Source organism: Natrix helvetica, assembly GCF_964273705.1.
Source record: "Natrix helvetica genome assembly, chromosome: 4".
Lineage (NCBI taxonomy): Eukaryota > Metazoa > Chordata > Lepidosauria > Squamata > Natricidae > Natrix > Natrix helvetica.
The window spans coordinates 72,298,256-72,318,312 of NC_138550.1; the positions used below are offsets into that span (position 1 = coordinate 72,298,256).

Here is a 20,057-nt window from a genome sequence, read left to right on the forward strand (position 1 = left end):
TTCCCTAGGATGACCCGCTGGACGGAATTCCTGGCAGCGTATTCTTATACGCTGCTGTACCGTCCTGGCAAGCAGCTGGGGCATGCTGACGCCCTTAGCCGCTGCCCCCTTCCGGGCGCTGACCCTTCCCCAGTACCCTCACTATCCGTTCTCTCCATTGCCTCCCTCGACCTGCCACTGACAGCCTCGGATGTGGCAAAACACACCCTGTTCTGTCCCAAGTAGTCTCTTGGGTACTGAGGTGATGGCCCCTGGGCAAGGTCGCGGAGGAATTCTGGCATTTTAAGTCCCGCCAGCTGGAACTGGCCATCCACAGCGGGTATTTGCTGTGGGGAGACAGGGTCGTCATTCCCCAGCCCCTTTGCCACCAGGTGCTATCTCGTCTCCACGTGGACCACCTTGGCATAGCGCGGATGAAAGCATTAGCGCGCAGCTATGTCTGGTGGCCCCACTTGGATGATGAAATAGCTGCCTGGGTGGCCCGCTGCTCTCCGTCTCAGCTGTCATGCCCTGCCCCACCTGCAGTTCCCACTCGGCAGTGGGAGACCCCTAGGGGGCCCTGGTCAAGGGTACATGTGGATTTTGCGGGCCCTTTCCATGGCCAGGTCTTCTTGGTGGCCGTGGATGCATATTCCCGCTGGGTGGAGCTAGTCCTCATGACATCCACCACAGTTGAGAGTACCATCAGGGCATTGCAATGCCTGTTTGCCACGCATGGGTTGCCGGACATCCTAGTGTCCGACAACGGGCCGCAATTTGCTTCCATGGCTTTCCAACAGTTCCTGGCCATGCAGGGCATCTGCCACACGCCCACCGCCCCGTACCACCCTGCCTGCAATGGCCGGGCGGAACGAGCCGTCCGCTCGGCCAAAGAGGCACTTGGCAGAATGGAGCGGGGCGATTGGCAGGCAAGGGTGGCAGCGTATCTAGTGGTCAACACTCCACCCCTTGCCCTATAGTGGTCAACACTACCTAGTGGTCAACACTCCACCCCTTGCCCTATAGACAACAAGAGCCCCGCTGAGCTCCTGATGGGCAGGCGCCTGCGGACACCCCTGGATAGGATGCATCCGCTCTATTCAGGGGACCAGCCTCGCAACCTGGGGGCCCCTCCCCGCTCTTTCGGGGTGGGGGATCTGGTCTGGGCTAGGAGTTTTACGGGGGATCCTAAGTGGGTACCTGCATCTATCGCAGAAATAACCGGCCCCAGTTCTTACAGGGTCCGCCTTGCCGATGGGTCCGAGTGGCGGCGCCATGTGGATCAACTAAGGCGCCGCCACCCAGCCGAGGGTCCCGCTCAATCTGACCCGCAACCTGCCGCTGTTCCACCGCAACCGGCAGAAGCAGCCCCTTGTGAGGCCTTTCCCCAGTCAGGCCTCGCCTACCCAGGCCCAGCCGACAGGCTGCCGTTCCACTTGCCATCTCCGTCCGTTCACGCCCCTTCTGGTTTGTTCCTTCAAGAGGCCTTTCCCCAGTCAGGCCTCACCTACAGAGACGCCGCCTACCGGCAATTGTCCTCAATCCCGCCTCCTACGGCCGCGCCCCCTCGCCCTGTCCTACCTGGGTCTTTGGATCCGCCCTCTGCTGCAGGCCCGGATGACGTCACCCGGAGCTACACTCCCTCCAGGGAGGAGCTTCCACGGGCACCTCTTCCTCCGCCGACGACTCCGCCTGGACTGAGAAGATCTTAGCGAGTACGCATGTGCTGCCTTCGCACCTGCGCCCTCGCTGGGGGGGGGAAGGAGTGTTATGTCCTGGCAGCCAGCAACAGCCAAGCCGCGCCTGATTGGCTAAGACGCGGCTTGGCTGAGCGCGGGCTGTCAGGAGTCTCTGATTGGTTGCCCTGTCCGACAGCTCTGTATAAATAGCTGTCAGGCAGGAAAATCACTGCTGTATATAGTTGCTGTCTTGTCTGTAATAAAGTTGGCTGTTAGTTGCCTCAGACTGCATCCTGCCTCATCCTTCGGCCAATCTTTTACAGTTTCCTTGGAGACAAAGACGAGTGACTAGTGGTGAATGAGATGAGGGTGGTGGTTCTTGGCTATTTCAATCTGCCATGGATCTCTAAGAAGAGGATAGGGAAACACTATTGGCGGCTAATCAGAATTTTGCAATTGTATTAATCTGCTCAGTTGGTAAGAGTCTGAGTTTGTTTATGGTATGCCTTTGCTGGTTAAATACAAACACAAAACATCAAATTAATAAAATAACAGGAATAACCCTTTTCCCACTTCCCAAAAGAGGACCAAAAGAATTTAGAAATCTCCTTTCATTGTGTGTGTGTGTGTATATGAGGAAGTGAAGCAACTGATTGAGACTCGGCTCTGTTCACGATATTGATTTGTTTGTTGGGTTTTTTTTCTTTTATTCAGCTCCAGTTATAACAGCATGAATGTAGGAGCAGGGGGCGCAAAGGAAGAAGCCTAAAGATAACCTATAGCCAGACCGCCTACTCCATTTCTGCTACAGTGCCACAAGTTTTTCCATCTGATCTGTTGATATGTCAAAGAGGGGCAATTGGTAAATTGTTTTGCTTTCCATTCACTACACACAGAAAATCAGGAACAGTGGATTGAACAGATACAGTAGAGACAGAATAGATAGCTGTGCCCAATCAGTGAATTTTATCACCTTATTAAATTTTTGGGTTCTTAGAGAACACTTAAAACTGACTTAACACTTAAAAAACATTTATTTTTTAATGTAAAATATGTGAAATCTATAAACCAACTCAGTCCCTAGAACTTTAGGAGGCATACAAAAGCACTAGCAATAATGTGTGTGTGTGTATTACAATAAATACAATAAAACCAAAGCATGTTACAATATTTTTTAAAAAAAATAACATTCAGACATGATGCCAACAACTATAAAATAATTATCTTCCAAAGGCCTTCTGAAACAACCAAGTTATTACACCTCTGAATGTCTCTTTTTTCTATCCCATTTTGCCCCTCAACAAAGCATCTGCAGATATCTTATGCCTTCCCATTATAGCTTTTGGGCTGATTTCTTTTCAGATGAATTTAGAAGCAGATTGAGTTAAATAGGTTTGTCTTCAAAGCTCAAATCATGAGTATAGGTTTTAAGATGTGTGGACTTTAAGAAGTAGACCACAATATACTTCTTGGTAAAGTAGAAAAAAAGTGGGATAGATAGCATCACCATCAGATGGATTTATAACTGGCTGACAAACTGTACTCAACGAGCAGTCCTTAAGGGTACTATGTCTACATGGAGTCAAGTAAGCAATGGGTACCACAACATTCCATTTTAGGCCCAGTACTCTTCAATATTTTCATAAATGACTTAGATGAGACAATAGAAGGGAACTTACCAAATTTGTAGATGATACTTAAGCTGGCAGCAATAGCTAACACCCTAGAAGATAGGCTCAAGATCCATCTGGATCTTGACAGACTTGAACACTGGGCTCTATCTAACAAAATGAAAATCAATGTAGAGAAAAGTAAAGTCCTACACTTAGGCAAGAAAAACCAAAAGTACACATATAAACTGGGTGAAACCAGGTTTAATAGCAGGAACTGTGAGAGGGATCTTGGAGTCTTAGTGGACAACCAATTAAATATGAGCCAACACTGTGTGGCAGCAGCCAAAAAAGCCAATGCAATCCTAAATTGCATTAACAGAGGGATACAATCAAGATCAAGTGAGATACTAATACCACTTTATAAAGCCTTAGTAAGACCACACCTAGAATATTGCATCCAGTTTTGATTGTCACACTATAAAAAAGATGCTGAGACTCTAGAAAGAGTGCAGAGAAGAACAACCAAGATGATTAGGGGACTAGAGATTAAAACATATGAAGAACAGTTATAAGAACTTGCCATTGCTAGTCTAGTGAAGAGAAGGACCAGAGGAGACGCGATGGCAGTGTTTGAGGAGCTGACAAAGAGAGGAGGGGGTCAAGCTATTTTTCAAAGCACTGAAGGCCAGACAAGGAATAATGGATGGAAGCTGAACAAGGACAACCTGGAACCATCTAGAAATAAGGAAAAATTTTCTGACAGTGAGAACAATTAACCAATGGAACAACTTGCCTTCAGAAGTTGTGGAAACACTGGAAGCTTTCAAGAACAGACTGGACTGCCATCTGTCAGAAATGGTGTAGGTACTCCTGCTTGGGGGGGGGGATTGGACTAGATGACCTATAAGGTGCCTTCCAACTCTGTTAATCTGAATCTAAAATCTGACTTTAAGATGCAGGAACTTCAACTCCCATAAAATGCTAGCTGGAATTCTGGTGTGAAGTCCACACATTTTTAAAAGTTGCCAAGTTTAAAAAACAGATCTTTAGCAATGCATTATGGAAGCAGGATTGCGACAGTTAAGACACATGTACTACTGAAATTTCTGTTTTTGTTTCAAACGGCACCAACTAAATTGGACAATTTTTTTTTTAGATCCTTGGAGATAATAGTCGCCCGATTTATATGGCAAGGCAAGAAAGCACGAATTAAAGCCCAAATGTTGCAAAAATGTAAAGAATTGGGAGGCTTCAGAGTACCCAACTGGGAAGCATATTATAGTGCAGCAATTATGACATGGGTGAAGGATTGGGTGACGTTGAGTAGAAGGCGCTTATTGGCTATAGAGGGACATGATCTCCCACAGGGATAGCATGTCTCCCTCTGGCAAGAAAAAGATACCCCCCACAGGTATTTCATGGGACATTATATTCGGAAGATTTTGATGGGGATGTGGGAAAAGTTGAGGAAAAAGTATTATCTTAAGGTTCCGTTGGCACCATTGCTGGTTGGCACCGTTGGAGGCCTTAATGCATCCCAGTGTATTTAACTGGACAAGAAATATAATATATAAAGACATTATGACAGAAGATGGCAACATGAAAACAAAGGTGGAATTAAGCAGCAGGGTAGGAATCTGGAATGGTGGGAATATTTACAGATTAGAAATAGGCTTAAAAGCAATAAGGAACGGTTTGGAATCTACACAAACCCTCAGGAGCTGGATAAGTTTTTGTTCGGCGGAGTTAAGAAATTGTTATCGAAGATCTATCAATTTTTGACCTGTCAAGGTGTTAAAGAAGAGATGGATAAAGGCCCTTTAATAGCATGGGAGAGAAATTTTAGTCATGAGATTGAAATGGGTAAATGGTGGGATCTATGGAGTAAGACTATTAAACTCACGATATCTACAGCGTTTAAAGAAAATATATATAAGATGGCTTATAGATGGCATTTTCCCCCAACAAGGTTAGCCAAAATGTTTTCTGGTTTATCTCCACTGTGCTGGAAATGTGGAAGAAGGGATGGCACATTCTACCACGTTTGGTGGTCCTGTATTGAGGCCACGAAATACTAGAGAAAGGTTCAAAACTGGCAAAGAGAGGTTACCGGGGCAAGTATGGAATGGAAACCCAAGACTTTTTTACTAAGCATAAAACCAGAAAACATGACTAAATCTATATGGCATTTGAGCCTACATATAATTGTGGCCGCAAGAATAACCTATGCGCAATTTTGGAAATCTACTACCATATCATCGGAAGATGTCATAATTAAAAAGATTTATGAATGTGCAGAAGTGGACAGAATTACCGGTTGGCTGAGAGACAAAGGAGAAACGGAACATTATCTTAGCTGGAACTTATGGTATATGAGGGCGACAAAGAGAACAGCAGGGACTTAAAACTGGGAAAGTTAAATAGCAGCTGTTAACAATGGGAACTAAAAGTGAACGTGGGTATTGTAATAGATCCCTGAACTTTGTAACAAGAAGATGCTGGTTAGAAACTAAACAATGAGGAAGAAAAAAATGTTGGGCTGTGAACGACTGTCACGGGGGCGGGGGGAGGTTTGTATGTTTAAAGCTGTATTTGTATGTCTTATTAAAAAGAAAATGTATAACCAATAAAGATTACTTTAAAAGGGGGTGGTGGTGGATCAACCCATTTCCTCTTTGAATCTCCAACTCAAACCTCATCAGGTTTACTCACAAAGTCCTAATTTTTCAGCCTAAACTGATATAATAAATATACCATTTGATATTTAAAGTGTTATGGACGGTATCTCTTTAAGTACTTAATTATATCCTTCTTATGCAGTCTCCTTCCTCTGCACTTGGCCCTTATTCCTTCACACAGTATCATACCTTCTTAAAAAAATGAACTTACTGAAACAAAAGGAACTGAATTGAGAATGGGAAGCAATAGGAAGAAAAGCAAGAAGTAATAGGTTTATCACCACGTGCAAGATTTTTGTATATCATATTAAACAAAACTATCTGAAGATAATCAGAGACAAGGGTGAACAGAACCAAAGCATTGCTGCTATTACATGTCTTTTGAGACTTCTATTCTTGGCCACAAATATACCAAGAACCCTATTAATAGCATTCAAGCTTCAGCTCACCATTCTGAAAATAGGGACAGGAAGAAAAATGATAATAATAGTATCTGAAACACTATTCTACTGTTTTAATAATCTGCATGTTCCATGGAAAAATATCACCCCTTCTCAGCTGATGTGTTTATTCCCTCTTGTTTTATTCAGGGAGAGAAAAATTAGTTGTTGTTTTCCCTGCAGCCCTGTGCAATTCCTTTGATAAATTCAAGCAATGTTTCTCTTAAGCTAGAATTCTGCCATGAGTCTGAATACAATTTAAATAAATGAATTACTGAAATAAATTCATCTGAGTCTGAGGCTAAAAACTGAGCGGCATCAGCTCTTACCTTCCGATGTGCTCTCCTGGGGATTGCAGTGGCAATATCTGTGAGAGAAGTGGATGAGGACCCGTTCCCGTTCCTGTGTCTCTCCCATAAGGGGGAAAGCTTTTAGGAAAGCTCTAAACATAGAAAGTATTTAAAAAAAGCAACTAAACAAACAAGAAATTTAATATATCAAACTTTTTCAAGTTTTAAAAGTACCAAACGTTTTGGGATCAGAGACATTCTGTGAGGATTTGAACTCTAAAGACTGTAAGACATCAAGTGATTTGAACTAAATATCAAAGACTGTGTAAAAAGGCTTTTGCTCTAGCTCTTGTGGAGATCTGATTTGGGTGTTTTGCTCCCAAAGGATCTTTGGTGGAATGTGCCCAGGTAGTGACTATCATTCCCATGGAAAAAAGGCACCCCTCATTTTTGAAAATGTGCAGGTGGCTCATACTTTTGGTTTTTATTTCTTTTCATAGCAGAAAGACCCTCTATTCAGACAACAGGCTGGTTCCCTTTCATGGCAGTCCTGGAGTCACTCAATGAGCAGCACTACATGGTATGGTCATCTATCATTTCAAGAAACAGCAGTAAGAAAGAAGCCACCTTTGGAGGAAGCTCATAATATTGGTCTTATGTGAAACAATTTTGTTGTAGAAAGGAATAAAAATATCAAATGCACAATATTTATGTGAAATATGAATATGAAAAGAAAAGAAAACCAAAGAACGAAGGGCTAAATACATTCTAAATCAATGCCACACCAATGAATTTATATCCAGATGTTTCATTAAAAATTTAGGTTGCAAAACAGAAAGCAGAATGGCTTGGATTTACTGTACATCTGAACTGGTAGATTATATGCCCAAATAAAAGCTTTTTTTCACAATAATTAATTAGATACCAGCAGGAAATCCATAGCAAAATATAAATGTAATAGGTCTTCCCAATTCCTATTCCCCAGGAACCAACATTAAAAGCAATCCTGCTTCTAGTACTGCATTAAATACGCTATGAGCATTATGGCTAGGTTATTGAGCTATTATCTCTTTTGTCAATTGCCTAAACCCCTCTTAAAATCAAATCAAAGTTGTATTCTATTGTAACCCATGATAGTGAATTCTATAGCTTAATAATGTGCTGGGTGAAAAGCACTTACTGTAGTACCTATGGACTAGATCGTTTTTTTATTAAGCTATTCACCATAACCACTAGATATCTTTTCTGATTTCTCTCTGCTAATTCACTGGCTAAGATGTGAAGTTAGAATTGTTTTCTTCAATGTGTATCATATACTTATCTACAGTGAAATGCCTTCTGTTTGAGGAGCATAGAATCAATAGAAAGAAATATGTCAGAGATCCAAAAGAAACGTATATTAACCAAACCAATGTAAGAGTTAGAAACAGGAGGGGGCCAAACAAAATCAGTAGCGGCCACAGCTATTCTACTGTCCCCATTTATTCGTACCCATTTCCTGTGTTCATGTCCATGTTTATACTTAGACCTGTTATCTCGTATATGTTTGACAAACTAACTAACTAAAAATAAATAAATACATATTTTGCAGTGCATGTAAAAAAGGGGTGGAATTTAGATCATATGGCTGTGACTACCCTGAAAACACCCTGATTAGAAATCTGAAATGGAAGACATAATTTTGTTTTACAGATAAACATGTAAATAAAGCAGACAGCACTTTAAACAGAAAAAGTTGCTTTGGAAAATGTACGGTAATTTGCAGTAAAGAAGAGGTAAGGTCGGAGTTTTCCCCATAGCCTTTTTATTAGAAGTGTGCCCTCACACCCTAATCTTGCCTTTCAGCCCATGGAAATTTATTTACTTTTTAAAATCCTGCCTTTATTACTATTTATAGGTAGCTCAAGGCAGCAAACATACATGATGCACCCTCGTGCTCTTATTTTTCCCACAACAACACTAACTATGAAGTGAGTTGGGCTGTGAGGGAGTGACTTGCCCAAATCACTCAGCTGGCTTTCATATCTAAAGTGGGAGTAGAACTCACAGTTTCCTGCTTCAGGCCAGCACCTTACTGGCTCTCTACACCAAACTGGCTCTCAATGGAGTCCAAAGGTCTATTTTATTTATAGATGAATAGTGCTTGTTTATAAACAACCAATGCTATCTCTTTTTCTTTTTTAACCCTAAAAATGGTTGTTAATTTTGCAAAATTCCAGAAGCATAAAATTAATAGATTCAATTATCTATTAGTAATCAATCAATCCTGCTCACCTGAGTGCTTTATCCAAGGTCAATCCAGTAAAGTCGAAGAAACGGAGATATTCTTCTGCTACCATTTTGCTAAATTCATTACTGCAATTAAAGATGACACCATCAATAATTATGGGCACAAAGAATTCACAAAGAATCCCATAAATGAAAGTATTTGTGAGTATACACTAGACATAGTGTCTACACAAACTAGTGTATACCTCAAATTGGGAGTGGAAAAGACCACATTTGATTGGGTTAAGAGTAGGGTACTATCCTCTCACTGGAATCTGAAAACAAATCATTCTCATTTTTTGCTCTCAGTATGATTCTGATTTTTGTTCTCCTTTTAATATATAAACAATAAGTTAAACTTCAAATGGAAAAATTGGAAACAATACACTGATACAAGAAAGTATCAAAGTTTTTTTCCGATACCACCTCTTAATAGTTTGGTTTGGAGAACCTTATATACTACTAGCTGTGTTTATTTCTAATATGTCTAGGAATAGGGATTTTATTTATGTGTTTATGATACATGATTGTACAGAAGCATTATTCCATCATTCCAAATTCTGGAAGCATTTTTTTTTTACTTCCATACTGGGAGAGCTGCTTCACATATCTTTAGAAATGCATTAGGGAAGTGGAGATGGAGGACTGAGGAGGGAGATATATTTATTTGTTTGTTAAATTTATTTGTTACCTAACTCATTGTGGGGGCTACTTTTGGCAGCTTACAAGAATAAAAACAGAAATAAAAATAAGTGTAAACATAATAACAGTAAATGGAACAATAAAATAAACAATGAAAAAGATAACAAGGATACAGCGATATGAGAAGATGAGCGGATGGGAAAGCAAGGAGCAAGGGGAGAGGTGGGGTTAGGATCCACAGTATGCCCTCTCTGACAGCATGATATGTGATACATATGATATATGCAATTGAAAATATCATAAATGACTGTTTATATTTACCACTAAGATTTTTAGGCATATATCAGTGCATGCCCAAGAATCCTAAGATATACATTAATACATTTTTAGGGTTGGCTGCTTTGGGTTAGGGTGTTTTGGATAATCTCCCAGATTTTGTTTTTATTTGTTGTTGTGTTTACTCATAACAGAGTGGTATTTACCATGATTATAATTACAATTAATTTACAGAACTCATTGTCTATATAAGAACACATCTTAAAAGCATCTCAAATGCTAGTATTTCTGAGAAAATAAAAATGAATCAATTAGCAGCGAAGGAGAGAATATAAGTCATTCCTTATCAAGCAGGGTTCTACAAATAATCAGAAATATATCTAAGCCAGAAACAAACAGGACATTGTAAAAGATATGCAAGATGCATACCTCAAATTTACATGTTACATACTTTAGAAATCAGGATATGTTTTCTATCTATATGCATGCTGCAATACCAAAAGTGCAGAAAAAGAAATCTTATATTATGTAAACCCACATTTACATTAATGCTACCTTAAGTAAAGGACACAAAAAATAGCACCTGCTATTTTTTTTCTGCTAGTACAAAATACCAGATTTTTTTGTGGATGGATAGAATGACATGCAGAAACATCAGCTTATGCAAGAATCCCCAATGTGAAATCCTTGTGATAACCTATAATATTTATATGTGTGTCTATATTTGTGTGTTTAAGTCAGTCTTCGCTCCTGGTGACTACCTAGACAAGTCCTACTTGCAGTTTTCTTGACAAGGTTTTTCAGAAGTGGCTTGCCATTACCTCTTCCTAGGGCTGAGAGAGAGTGACTGGCCCAGGGTCACCCAACTACTTCTGCCTAAGGCAGAACTAGAACTCCAGTCTCCCAGTCTCTAACTTGGGGCCACTGATCAAGTTAACCACTACTCAAAATGGCCATTGACGTAAGATTATTAATAATGAACATATATTTTAAAGAATATCCTCTAAAGAGAGGAAAGATATGAAACTGTTTTCTAAAGTGTTTTCTTTTCAAACACAAATTTGTGTTCAAGCTTAATTTGTGTTCAAGCTTAAGTTGATTGACATTTTTTAGAATGTTCAACTCATGGGAAAAAATCAGCCAAGAAGAATTCTAATGCAAACACTTTGCAGCAATCCAGAACATGGAAAGGGAAAAGGGAAATATCCATACAACCTCTTCCAGCAAAATGAATACCCATGCAGCTTTATTAAAATATTCAACTACTGCAGCGCAATCAACACAAGATACAAAAAGGTATGTACTACCATACTTCAAAAACATCTCAGAAATAACCAACAACTCATGACAACCAGACAATCATGTTAGCACACAAGTCAACTAAAATCCTCCAAAACAAGTAAGCAAAAAGACCCAGTAGCCCAAGGGAAAAAAAACCAGGAACAATCAAAACATTGCATTGCCAAGAATTCAGTGACTTGCCACTGATTCTCTCTATTGATGACTTCCCCCCACTGTTTTACTTTTTTTTTTAAACTTTCAACCCTGTACTCCAAATTTCTGGCCATAGGACAATAAGATCACATCTAGCAAAATGAATTATACATTATAATAAAATTAAGTGGGTTAGTGCTGCCAGCCTTTTGGGGGTTTTTTGCTCCTAATATAGCTGTAATAATGCTTTGGAAACTATGGCTAGTTTAGTTTCATTTTGCCATCCTCTGGTCTTCGTCTTCTTTCTCTTTCAGCTCTTGGTCTGATCTTATTGTACTGTAAACATAATCGTGTGACTGTGGGTGTTCTTGTACAGAGGAGGCAATTGGCTATCAAGGGAAAGTGACTAAATTATGTTTATTTTAAATTCTAATTCTGATAAAATATAAAACATAAAAATTTGAAACAAGACAACACAGTTAAAAAAGAAACAAGTTTTCAGGAAAAAACCTGGATCATTTTCTCCTTCACTGCATTTTCTGCAAATGAGGCCAATATGCTCTTAGAGAATGCATAATAAAGCCATTTGCTTTCTGTTCAGGGACTTAGAAATTTAAAGAAGCAACTTTTAGCAAATGGCATCTTCTCTAAAAACCTAAGTGCTCTACATTATGTTGCTCTCTTTCCATAACTTATTGTTCCTTATGAAGGATCAGATGATGAAATGTATGTCCATATGAGACCCTGGGAATCAGAGGAAGGGTCATATGTGGCGATAGGACCCAGGTGTGGATGGAAAGGACATGAGAGTGAAGAATATGAATTCTGATAAAACATTTTCTCTTGTCTTCATTTCTTTGCCTTGACAATTAAGAGCTTTGCTCATTTCCTGTCTCTCTCACTGAAGAGGGAGGGGGGTCGCAGGGAAGCTGCCTTAGATAAAACTGTTTGTTATTTTATTGTGCTCTCCAATAGGAAGGGGGAGGGGCTGCACATTAACAATGAGACAGGAGTTAGCACCTTAAAAACACTAGCCAGGGGAGAAAGGAGATGACACTGCGACAGTATGACGTGCAATCTCGGAGCTCTGAGATCACAGTCAACACTTTTGCCGCTGGATGGTCCATTTGGATCTAAACTGTCCCGAAGAGACAGTGACAGGGAAGAGTACGTCTTGCTGATCTCAGGGACACGCAAAGTCCCTGATTTTGAACCTTCCTGAAGCTGGGATTGGAGCTGCTGGATAGAAGGGGGGTGAGTCACAGAGACAAAGACACTGAGGTGGGGGCCCTTAAACTCCATATCATTTGAACCTTCCTGAAGCTGGGATTGGAGCTGCTGGATAGAAGGCGGGTGAGTCACAGAGACAAAGAGACTGAGGTGGGGGCCCTTAAACTCCATATCATTTGAACCTTCCTGAAGCTGGGATTGGAGCTGCTGGATAGAAGGCGGGTGAGTCACAGAGACAAAGAGACTGAGGTGGGGGCCCTTAAACTCCATATCATTTGAACCTTCCTGAAGCTGGGATTGGAGCTGCTGGATAGAAGGCTGGATATATCTATAAACAAAAAGGGAAGGGCCAGCGTGTAGCAGAGTTTAATGTTTGGCTAAAAGAGTGGTGTAAACGGGAAGGCTTTGGTTTTATTAGTCATGATGCCTGTAGCTGGTCCAATGAAAAACTGTACAAAAGAGATGGGTTACACCCATCCAAGAAAGGGACTGAGTTACTTGGCATTAAATTCACAGATTTTCTTGATAAACTTTTAAACTGAAGAGCGGGGACAGAGAATTAATAGATACAGAACATTTCTGTCCCCAGTAAACTAAAATTCATAGGGTTACAAGTGCATGTAATGTAGATGTGTGTGTGGGTAAGATTATCACTCCTGCTGTCAAGCAAAACCAAGCATTTAATAGTGATTGCCATACCATGTGCATGAATCACACAAGTGGCAAGAAAATAGGGGCAGTCAGGCATAACACAGGTTATGTAGACAGTAAACACAAGGTCAATCAAAATGGACTCAAATGTCTATACACCAATGCACAGAGTATGAGGAATAAGCAGGGCGAATTAGAAATTCAAGTAAAAGAGGGCAGATACGATATTATTGCCATTACAGAAACTTGGTGGGATGAAACCGACAAATGGAACATACAGCTAGAAAGATTTAAATTATTTAAAAGAAATAGACCAAATAAAAGAGGAGGTGGAGTTGCACTATATATAAGAAATAACTACGTCTCTACAGAAGTAGAGCACAACAATGATGAGAACTATCTTGAATGCATTTGGGTCAATATTAAAGGTTGGGGGGGAAATGACATTGTCATAGGTCTATACTACAGGCCACCCAACCAAGCAGAGGAAGTAGATGAACTTTTTGCTAGTCAGCTAACTAAGGTATGTAGGAAGCACACCACAATAGTAATGGGAGATTTTAACTACCCTGACATCAACTGGGAAACAAACTCTGCACCAAGTGGAAGATCCAACAGGTTCCTAACAAACCTAGCAGACAACTTTGTTTTCCAAAAAGTAGAGAAGGGAACAAGGGGATCAGCTGTATTGGACTTAATTCTCACTAACAGAGAGGAAATGATAGAAGGTGTTGAAGCCATAGGAATCCTGGGGGCAAGTGACCATGCAATATTGGAATTCAACATTATCCAAACAGAAGTAGTAGAACAAAGTCAAACTAGAGTCTTGGACTTTAAGAAAGCTAATTTCAATAAACTTAGAGAGAGCTTGGGAAAAATTCCATGGATGAGAATCCTCAAGGGGAAAACAACTCGGGCTTCCGGCTGCGGATCGCGACGGGCAAGTTTTGCTCGCCCCGCGCACTCCTGGTGGGCTCCCCCTTGATCCGGGGGGCACAGGATGCCCTGGAGGGGCTCCTGCCGAGGGGGCGGCGTAGCGGGGGACCCCCTGTGTCGGTGGCGGCCAGTGGGGGCTCCCCGCATTGCCCTAGGCATCGGGAGGCAAGAGGGGAGGCGTCGCGGCGTCTTTGCGATGAGGCAGCTGGAAGAAAATCAAGATTTGAAGGACGCAGCTGCTGTGCAGTGAGGTGGAAATCCCCCCCCCCCCGTTCCCTTTCTTGACTGAAGGGGAAAAAAGATTGTCAGCTTTTTAGAACTAACTTTCAACTTGTTTTGGGGAAGAGTGATTGGAGGGAGGGGGATTCCCCCCCCCCTTGGACAAGCGGCTTTAAACTGTTTTGCTCTCTGCCCCTAGAGGAGGGGGGGGAGCCTTGCAACGAAATCACCCTCATAGCAAAGGCAGATTTTTTACTGCAATTGTGAAAATGAGGTGATGATCTGTTTTTTTCTGAACTTTGAAAACTTTTGGCTTGTTGCCTTCTGATCCCGGAGCTGGCAGGGCAAGATGGTACACTTCCGTCGTGTTCACAGACACTGAAATTTGACTCCACCCACAGAAACTGCTGGCATCTTGTCTTTGTCTCCGTGACACTCAGATAAATCTCTTGCTACATTTCACCCTGGGCTTGGAACAAAGGACTTTATTGCTTTATTGCCAGGAGCTGAATTCAGAAAAGGTTCTTATCTGCTTCGACCCCCTGCCTCGTAACCTCGCTTGGCAGTCTACCTTCCTAATTGTTTCTTCTCTGTACTGACTTTGTTATCTCTTTGCCTACTACAATGCCACCTAAAAGACCACCACCGGGGAAACTGGGATTTGCTGTCTCCGCCCCAACATCTTCAACGTCCAGCCCCAGTGGACAACAGACTTTAACTCCTTTGCTCCAACCTAAGCCTCCTGAGGTGGACTTTCAACAGATGTTTGAACAACTCTTAAAGGTGCAGGAGGACTTAAAAAATCAACTAAAAGAAATGAACGAGCAGCTTAGAGAGAACCAAGACCGGGCGATCCAAAACTCACAGAGACTGGAACTTTTGGAGGAGGGGACGGCTGAGATGAGGGGGGAGGTGAGGGGGGTGCAGAAAGGGAACCAAGAACTTGAGAACCACTAGATAAAAATGGAATTTGAAAGGATGTCCTTTTTTCTTAGATTTCAAAATGTAATTGAGGCTGATGATGAAGATCTAAGGGATATTATGACAAACTTATTGGCTGAATATATCAAAAAAGACAAGCAACAGATGGGGTGGGACATGGACCTGGTCTATAGATAAACTCAGCATATGCCAGATCACACAACGTTCCAAGGGAGGTACACATTAAATTCCTTAGAAAGACCACAAGAGATGAGATTCTGAGTGCACAAACGCCGGACACCCCAGGCAGGCCTACATATATGTTTCCATCGGGTATTCGGACATGGACGTCTCCGCCATGTACTCAAGGGCAGACCTAATCCTCTTGCAGGAGTCCCCCCTCTCGCAGGTCTGCCCCTCTGCTCTTACGAGGGCCCACCTCGATGAGGGATACATCAATCCAGAGAGGTGGGCGAGGCGTGGCCTCAGGGGGTTTCTAGTTAAATTTTTAATTCGTCTTTTAGGGGGTTCTAGGGTGGGGGGAGGGTAAGCCAGGCTGAGGGAGGGACCAGCGCCAAGCCGGCGGGTGGAGTTAGTAAGGAAGTGAGCGGAGCCATTAAGGGGGGGGAGTAGCAATACTCCAGAAGAGGGTCTTTTCATTCCAATGGTCGTGGGGAGGGGCAGGTGCGAGGGTAGACAGAGATCGCATCACCGGTTGGGAGACTGTGGTCGTTGGGTACGGCTGGTCATATGTCCCAACCCCCGCAATCTAGGTGGTCAGGACCTACAGAGCCAGGGCCTGCGGCTGATGCTATGCAAAGCCAGGGAAATAGGTATGTATTGTGTCACAACCCCTGGTATGCCCAAATATGGAAGGGAACACTCTGCTTCCCTTTTCTGTCCTTCGGCTCACTCCAGGAGACCATCCAGGCAGGCAGAAAACCATATTTTTAATGTTGCCTTTGTTACATTTGTGTTGTATTTTCAGTTCCGGTTTGCTCGGAGTGTCGTTTTGAGCGCTCTGAAGGCTTCAGGAAAGCCTCCGGATGGTCCCTGAAGCCTTCGGAGCGCTCAAAACGACCCTCTGAGCAAACCGGAAGTCACTTTCGGTTTGCTTGGAGTGTCGTTTTGAGCGCTCTGAAGACTTCAGGGAAGCCTCGGGACGGTCCCTGAAGCCTCCAGAGGGCCTCCGGGGGGCGGGGTAGGCTCTTTTCACCCTCCCCAGGCTCCTATAAAGCCTCTGGAAAATGGCTTTAAAAAAGGGTGAACTCAGCTGGCCAGAGCGCGCATGCATGCTGGCCAGCTGACAGGGCAGCGCCTCACGTGCCCTGACAAATGGCTCCGCGTGCCACCTGTGGCATGCGTGCCATAGGTTCACCATCACTGCTCTATATCAACTAAGTTAAATATCTTCATATTTGTATTTACCTCTGAATATTAACTTATTTTTTAAATTTTCATTTCAATTGATTATGGATCAATGACCGAAAATCCCAATAGCAATTATAGTATGTGACCTACTTGTAAATAAAAATGTTTTTGCAAAGCAGTTACATGAAATATTTGGCTTATCTCTAGTTGAACCATAATTTTTTTTTTTAACCCAGACATCCAACTTCCTCCATTGTGAACCATCATTATATAATAGCCATTGTGAATAAATGTTATTGTGAAACTTTCCCTGATTAACATTGCCAACCTTCTGGCCAAAATCAAATTTCCACTTATGTAAATCTGATCCATCCATTTTCTAGACAAAATGCTTTTTAAAAAGAAAACATATATTTCTTGCAAGATATAGACATATAAGATATACACAGAGATAACATCAGACTTCATCTTAGTTTGTTAAAAATATTACCATTTAATACTCCATGATGCAAGCTACACCATCATTTAGAAAGAAAAAAAGAAAATAAAGAATCAGAAAGAGAGATTCCCACGAAGGGTAAAGCCAACCAATTAATAGAATTATGTTATGCCTCTGTCCCTCACTTACTTCTTGCCCAACTGGCGGGCCACATCACAGTGCTTGAATCCTTCAAGATTGTAGAGCCTTTTAGCTAGTCTTTTGGCAGCCTCACTGTGTGCCTTGCAGCCATTGACAAGAGTGTCCGTGCTTCCCTGGTCAAGTTGTTCTGTGCTGCCCATATCAGAATCTGAATCTGAAAGGCCATCTTTTATGTTGGCATCACTAAAACAAAAAATAATTTTAATAAGTGGCAGCTGTGATTAGATGTTAAATATCTGAGAATCCCAAAATTGCTTCTTTTTTCCTATTCTTCAATTTTAAAAAGTGATCAGATTTTTAAATCTATTGTTCTCCGATATTTTGATATTTTTTCCATTAATGTTATATTTGTATTTTAGAAGTTACCTTTAAATCCAATGGCCAAGATTAGGCCATTGATGCTGTTTTGTGTGAGTTTAAGTGTGGAAACAGGAGTAAGGCAAACTCTATAGGAGACAAACAATTCTCATTCTCATCTTTAACCCCACCAACACTACAGTAGTACAAGTAATCCTGAAAAATGACAATATGGTGCCTTTGGGAGCTTGAGGATGGAAATAGGCACACACTGAGGATCAGAAGCCTCCAGGTCCTGCTTCCACCCTTAAAAAACCTTCTCGTAACATCATCATGACATTGGACAGTCTCTTCTTGAAAGGTCAGGTGACTCATCTGCAGTCTTGAAATCTTTACTAATGAACAATGCAACTTGCCACTCTGTTCTTCAGTTAAAAGAAATGGGAGAGCTGTTCCTATTTCAGACTTGCACCTATAATTGGTTGACGGGAGAAATATAAGGGTCTGGCAGTGAATCCAACTGAGAGCAGGGGTTGGATGGGGCTAGTTCAGTAACAGAGAAGTCTGACAATTACTCAACTCTATTGTAAAACATCTGATAAATGCATTTTAATGATTATGGCAATAATGATTGTCTAAAACAAGAGCTTTTATAGAGTCTACAACGTCACTATGTGGCCAACCTTCCTTCAATTGCTGAACAGTCTTTATCCTGCACTTTTAAAAGTTTTTTTTTTTAAAGAAATAGAGCAGCCATCTTATCAGTCAGCAGCTCAGCAGAAAATAGGTGCTCAGGGCAGTAAGCAAGCCCAAGGGAAGAGGCATGGCAAGCAGATGCAGCCAGTCACAGCTTTGGCTATTAAGTAAATTAGAATGAAGCACTGGAAACAATCTGCTCTGAAGGGTGGAAGGTGGCTTGGATTGTTTTTGAATTGTTGCTAGAAAAGACACGTTGAAAATGGAGTAGGAAAAGAGCATGATGTGCGTTCCTGCCAGTGGTGGGTTTCAAATTTTTTTAGAACCTGTTCTGTAGGTGTGGCCTGCTTTGTGGGAGTGGCATAGCAGTCATGTGACTGAGTGGGCAGGGCCAACTTGTAAAATGTGGTGAAAATCACTTAACAACGTTCTTGCTTAGCAACCAAAATGTTGGCTCAGAAACTCTGGCATTTGAAGCACGCAAGTCTTAAAGCTGTCAAGTTACAAGACCCTTGCACCCCTAACCCTTTAGAAAAAAAAAACCCCAGGAGTGTTCAAACTTGACAGCTTTAAGACTTGTGGACTTCAACTCCCAGAATTCCTCCTCTCGCTCTTCATCTTGATGATGTGCTGACGGGTGGGGGAAGGGAGCTGGAACTGGTTCTAAACGGCACTGTAGATTTGTGGAACTTCTTCTATAGAAGAGGTTAGAACTGACAGGAACCCACCCCTGGTTCCTGCACTCTAGAAGAGATGGGTGACACATACTGTATTGGCAACAACCTAAGTGAGATATGCGGATATGTTCAAAGTGTAAAAAGTAGAAAATGATTTTTTTGAATTCTATTAGCCTATTATTATTAAGGTAATTAGTAAATTGGTACTTTGACCTGACTGTGGCTGACTTTCAGACATTTTTAAATATGTCCTATATTCTATTTAATCTCTTTACCAACTCTTGAGATTTAACCTGCTTTCTTGATCTAGATTTTGCATCGACTTTCAGCATGCATGTTGTACATTTAAAAGTAGAAGATAATGAGACTGATATATTTGTACTGTGCAAAAGGAATCCACAAATATCCTAATAATAAATTTGCACTGCTTGCCCTACCGGTATGCTATAAATTTATGCTTTCAACTCTACATATCTTGTTTGGTAAAACATTAAGATTTGATTATAAAAATAATTCATACAAATCAAATTTCACAAATCTCAATGTAGAAAGCTGGGTACAATAGGCAAAGCTCCCATTGTAGTTCCATCATTTGCATAATAGCATTTTAATAATGACATCATCCCAGGTGATCTTTGTGCATAGATGTATATTTGATAAACTGAGGTTTCACTGTATTATCTTTTTAATTTTACTTGAAAGACTTTGAAAATAAATTCATACTGGCCTTTAACATTTAATTCCAGAGAAGCTCTGTTGACCCTTTTTCCCATATAAAAACACTGCCACACAAGAATTGAATACAGTTCTGGTTCCTGTTTATTTGTCAGAGTTTTATCATGTCTTTCATCTAGAACAGTGCTTCCCAAACTGTTTCCTTCATTACTGAAAACTCCTCACTAGAAAGTTCTTATTTATATAATCCTGATGTAAAATGTTTAACTAGTTTGATCTAATGGTTAAGCAGTAGACTAGAAACTGGCAGGCCATGAATTCTAGTCCTGTCTTAGCCATGAAAGCCAGCTGGGTGACTCTATCACTCTCTCAGCTCAACCCACCTCACAGGTTTGTTGTTGAGAAATAGGAGGAGGCAGGTGTGTTAAATAGGTTCACTGCCTTA

The 20,057-nt window shown here is 41.5% G+C and overlaps 1 protein-coding gene across 3 annotated transcripts in view; it reads right to left on the reverse strand.

Annotated features, from left to right (window-relative positions):
• Positions 1-20,057, reverse strand: part of PSD2 (pleckstrin and Sec7 domain containing 2) — a 124,533-nt gene that overhangs the window by 67,534 nt on the left and 36,942 nt on the right. For all 3 annotated transcript variants that reach the window (XM_081951823.1, XM_081951822.1, XM_081951824.1), the window contains exons 4-6: positions 17,256-17,450; positions 8,954-9,034; positions 6,719-6,831 (exon numbers count right to left, since the gene is read on the reverse strand). In XM_081951823.1, the coding sequence (XP_081807949.1) occupies positions 6,719-6,831; positions 8,954-9,034; positions 17,256-17,450 (389 nt within the window). The remainder of the gene's footprint in view (positions 1-6,718; positions 6,832-8,953; positions 9,035-17,255; positions 17,451-20,057) is intronic.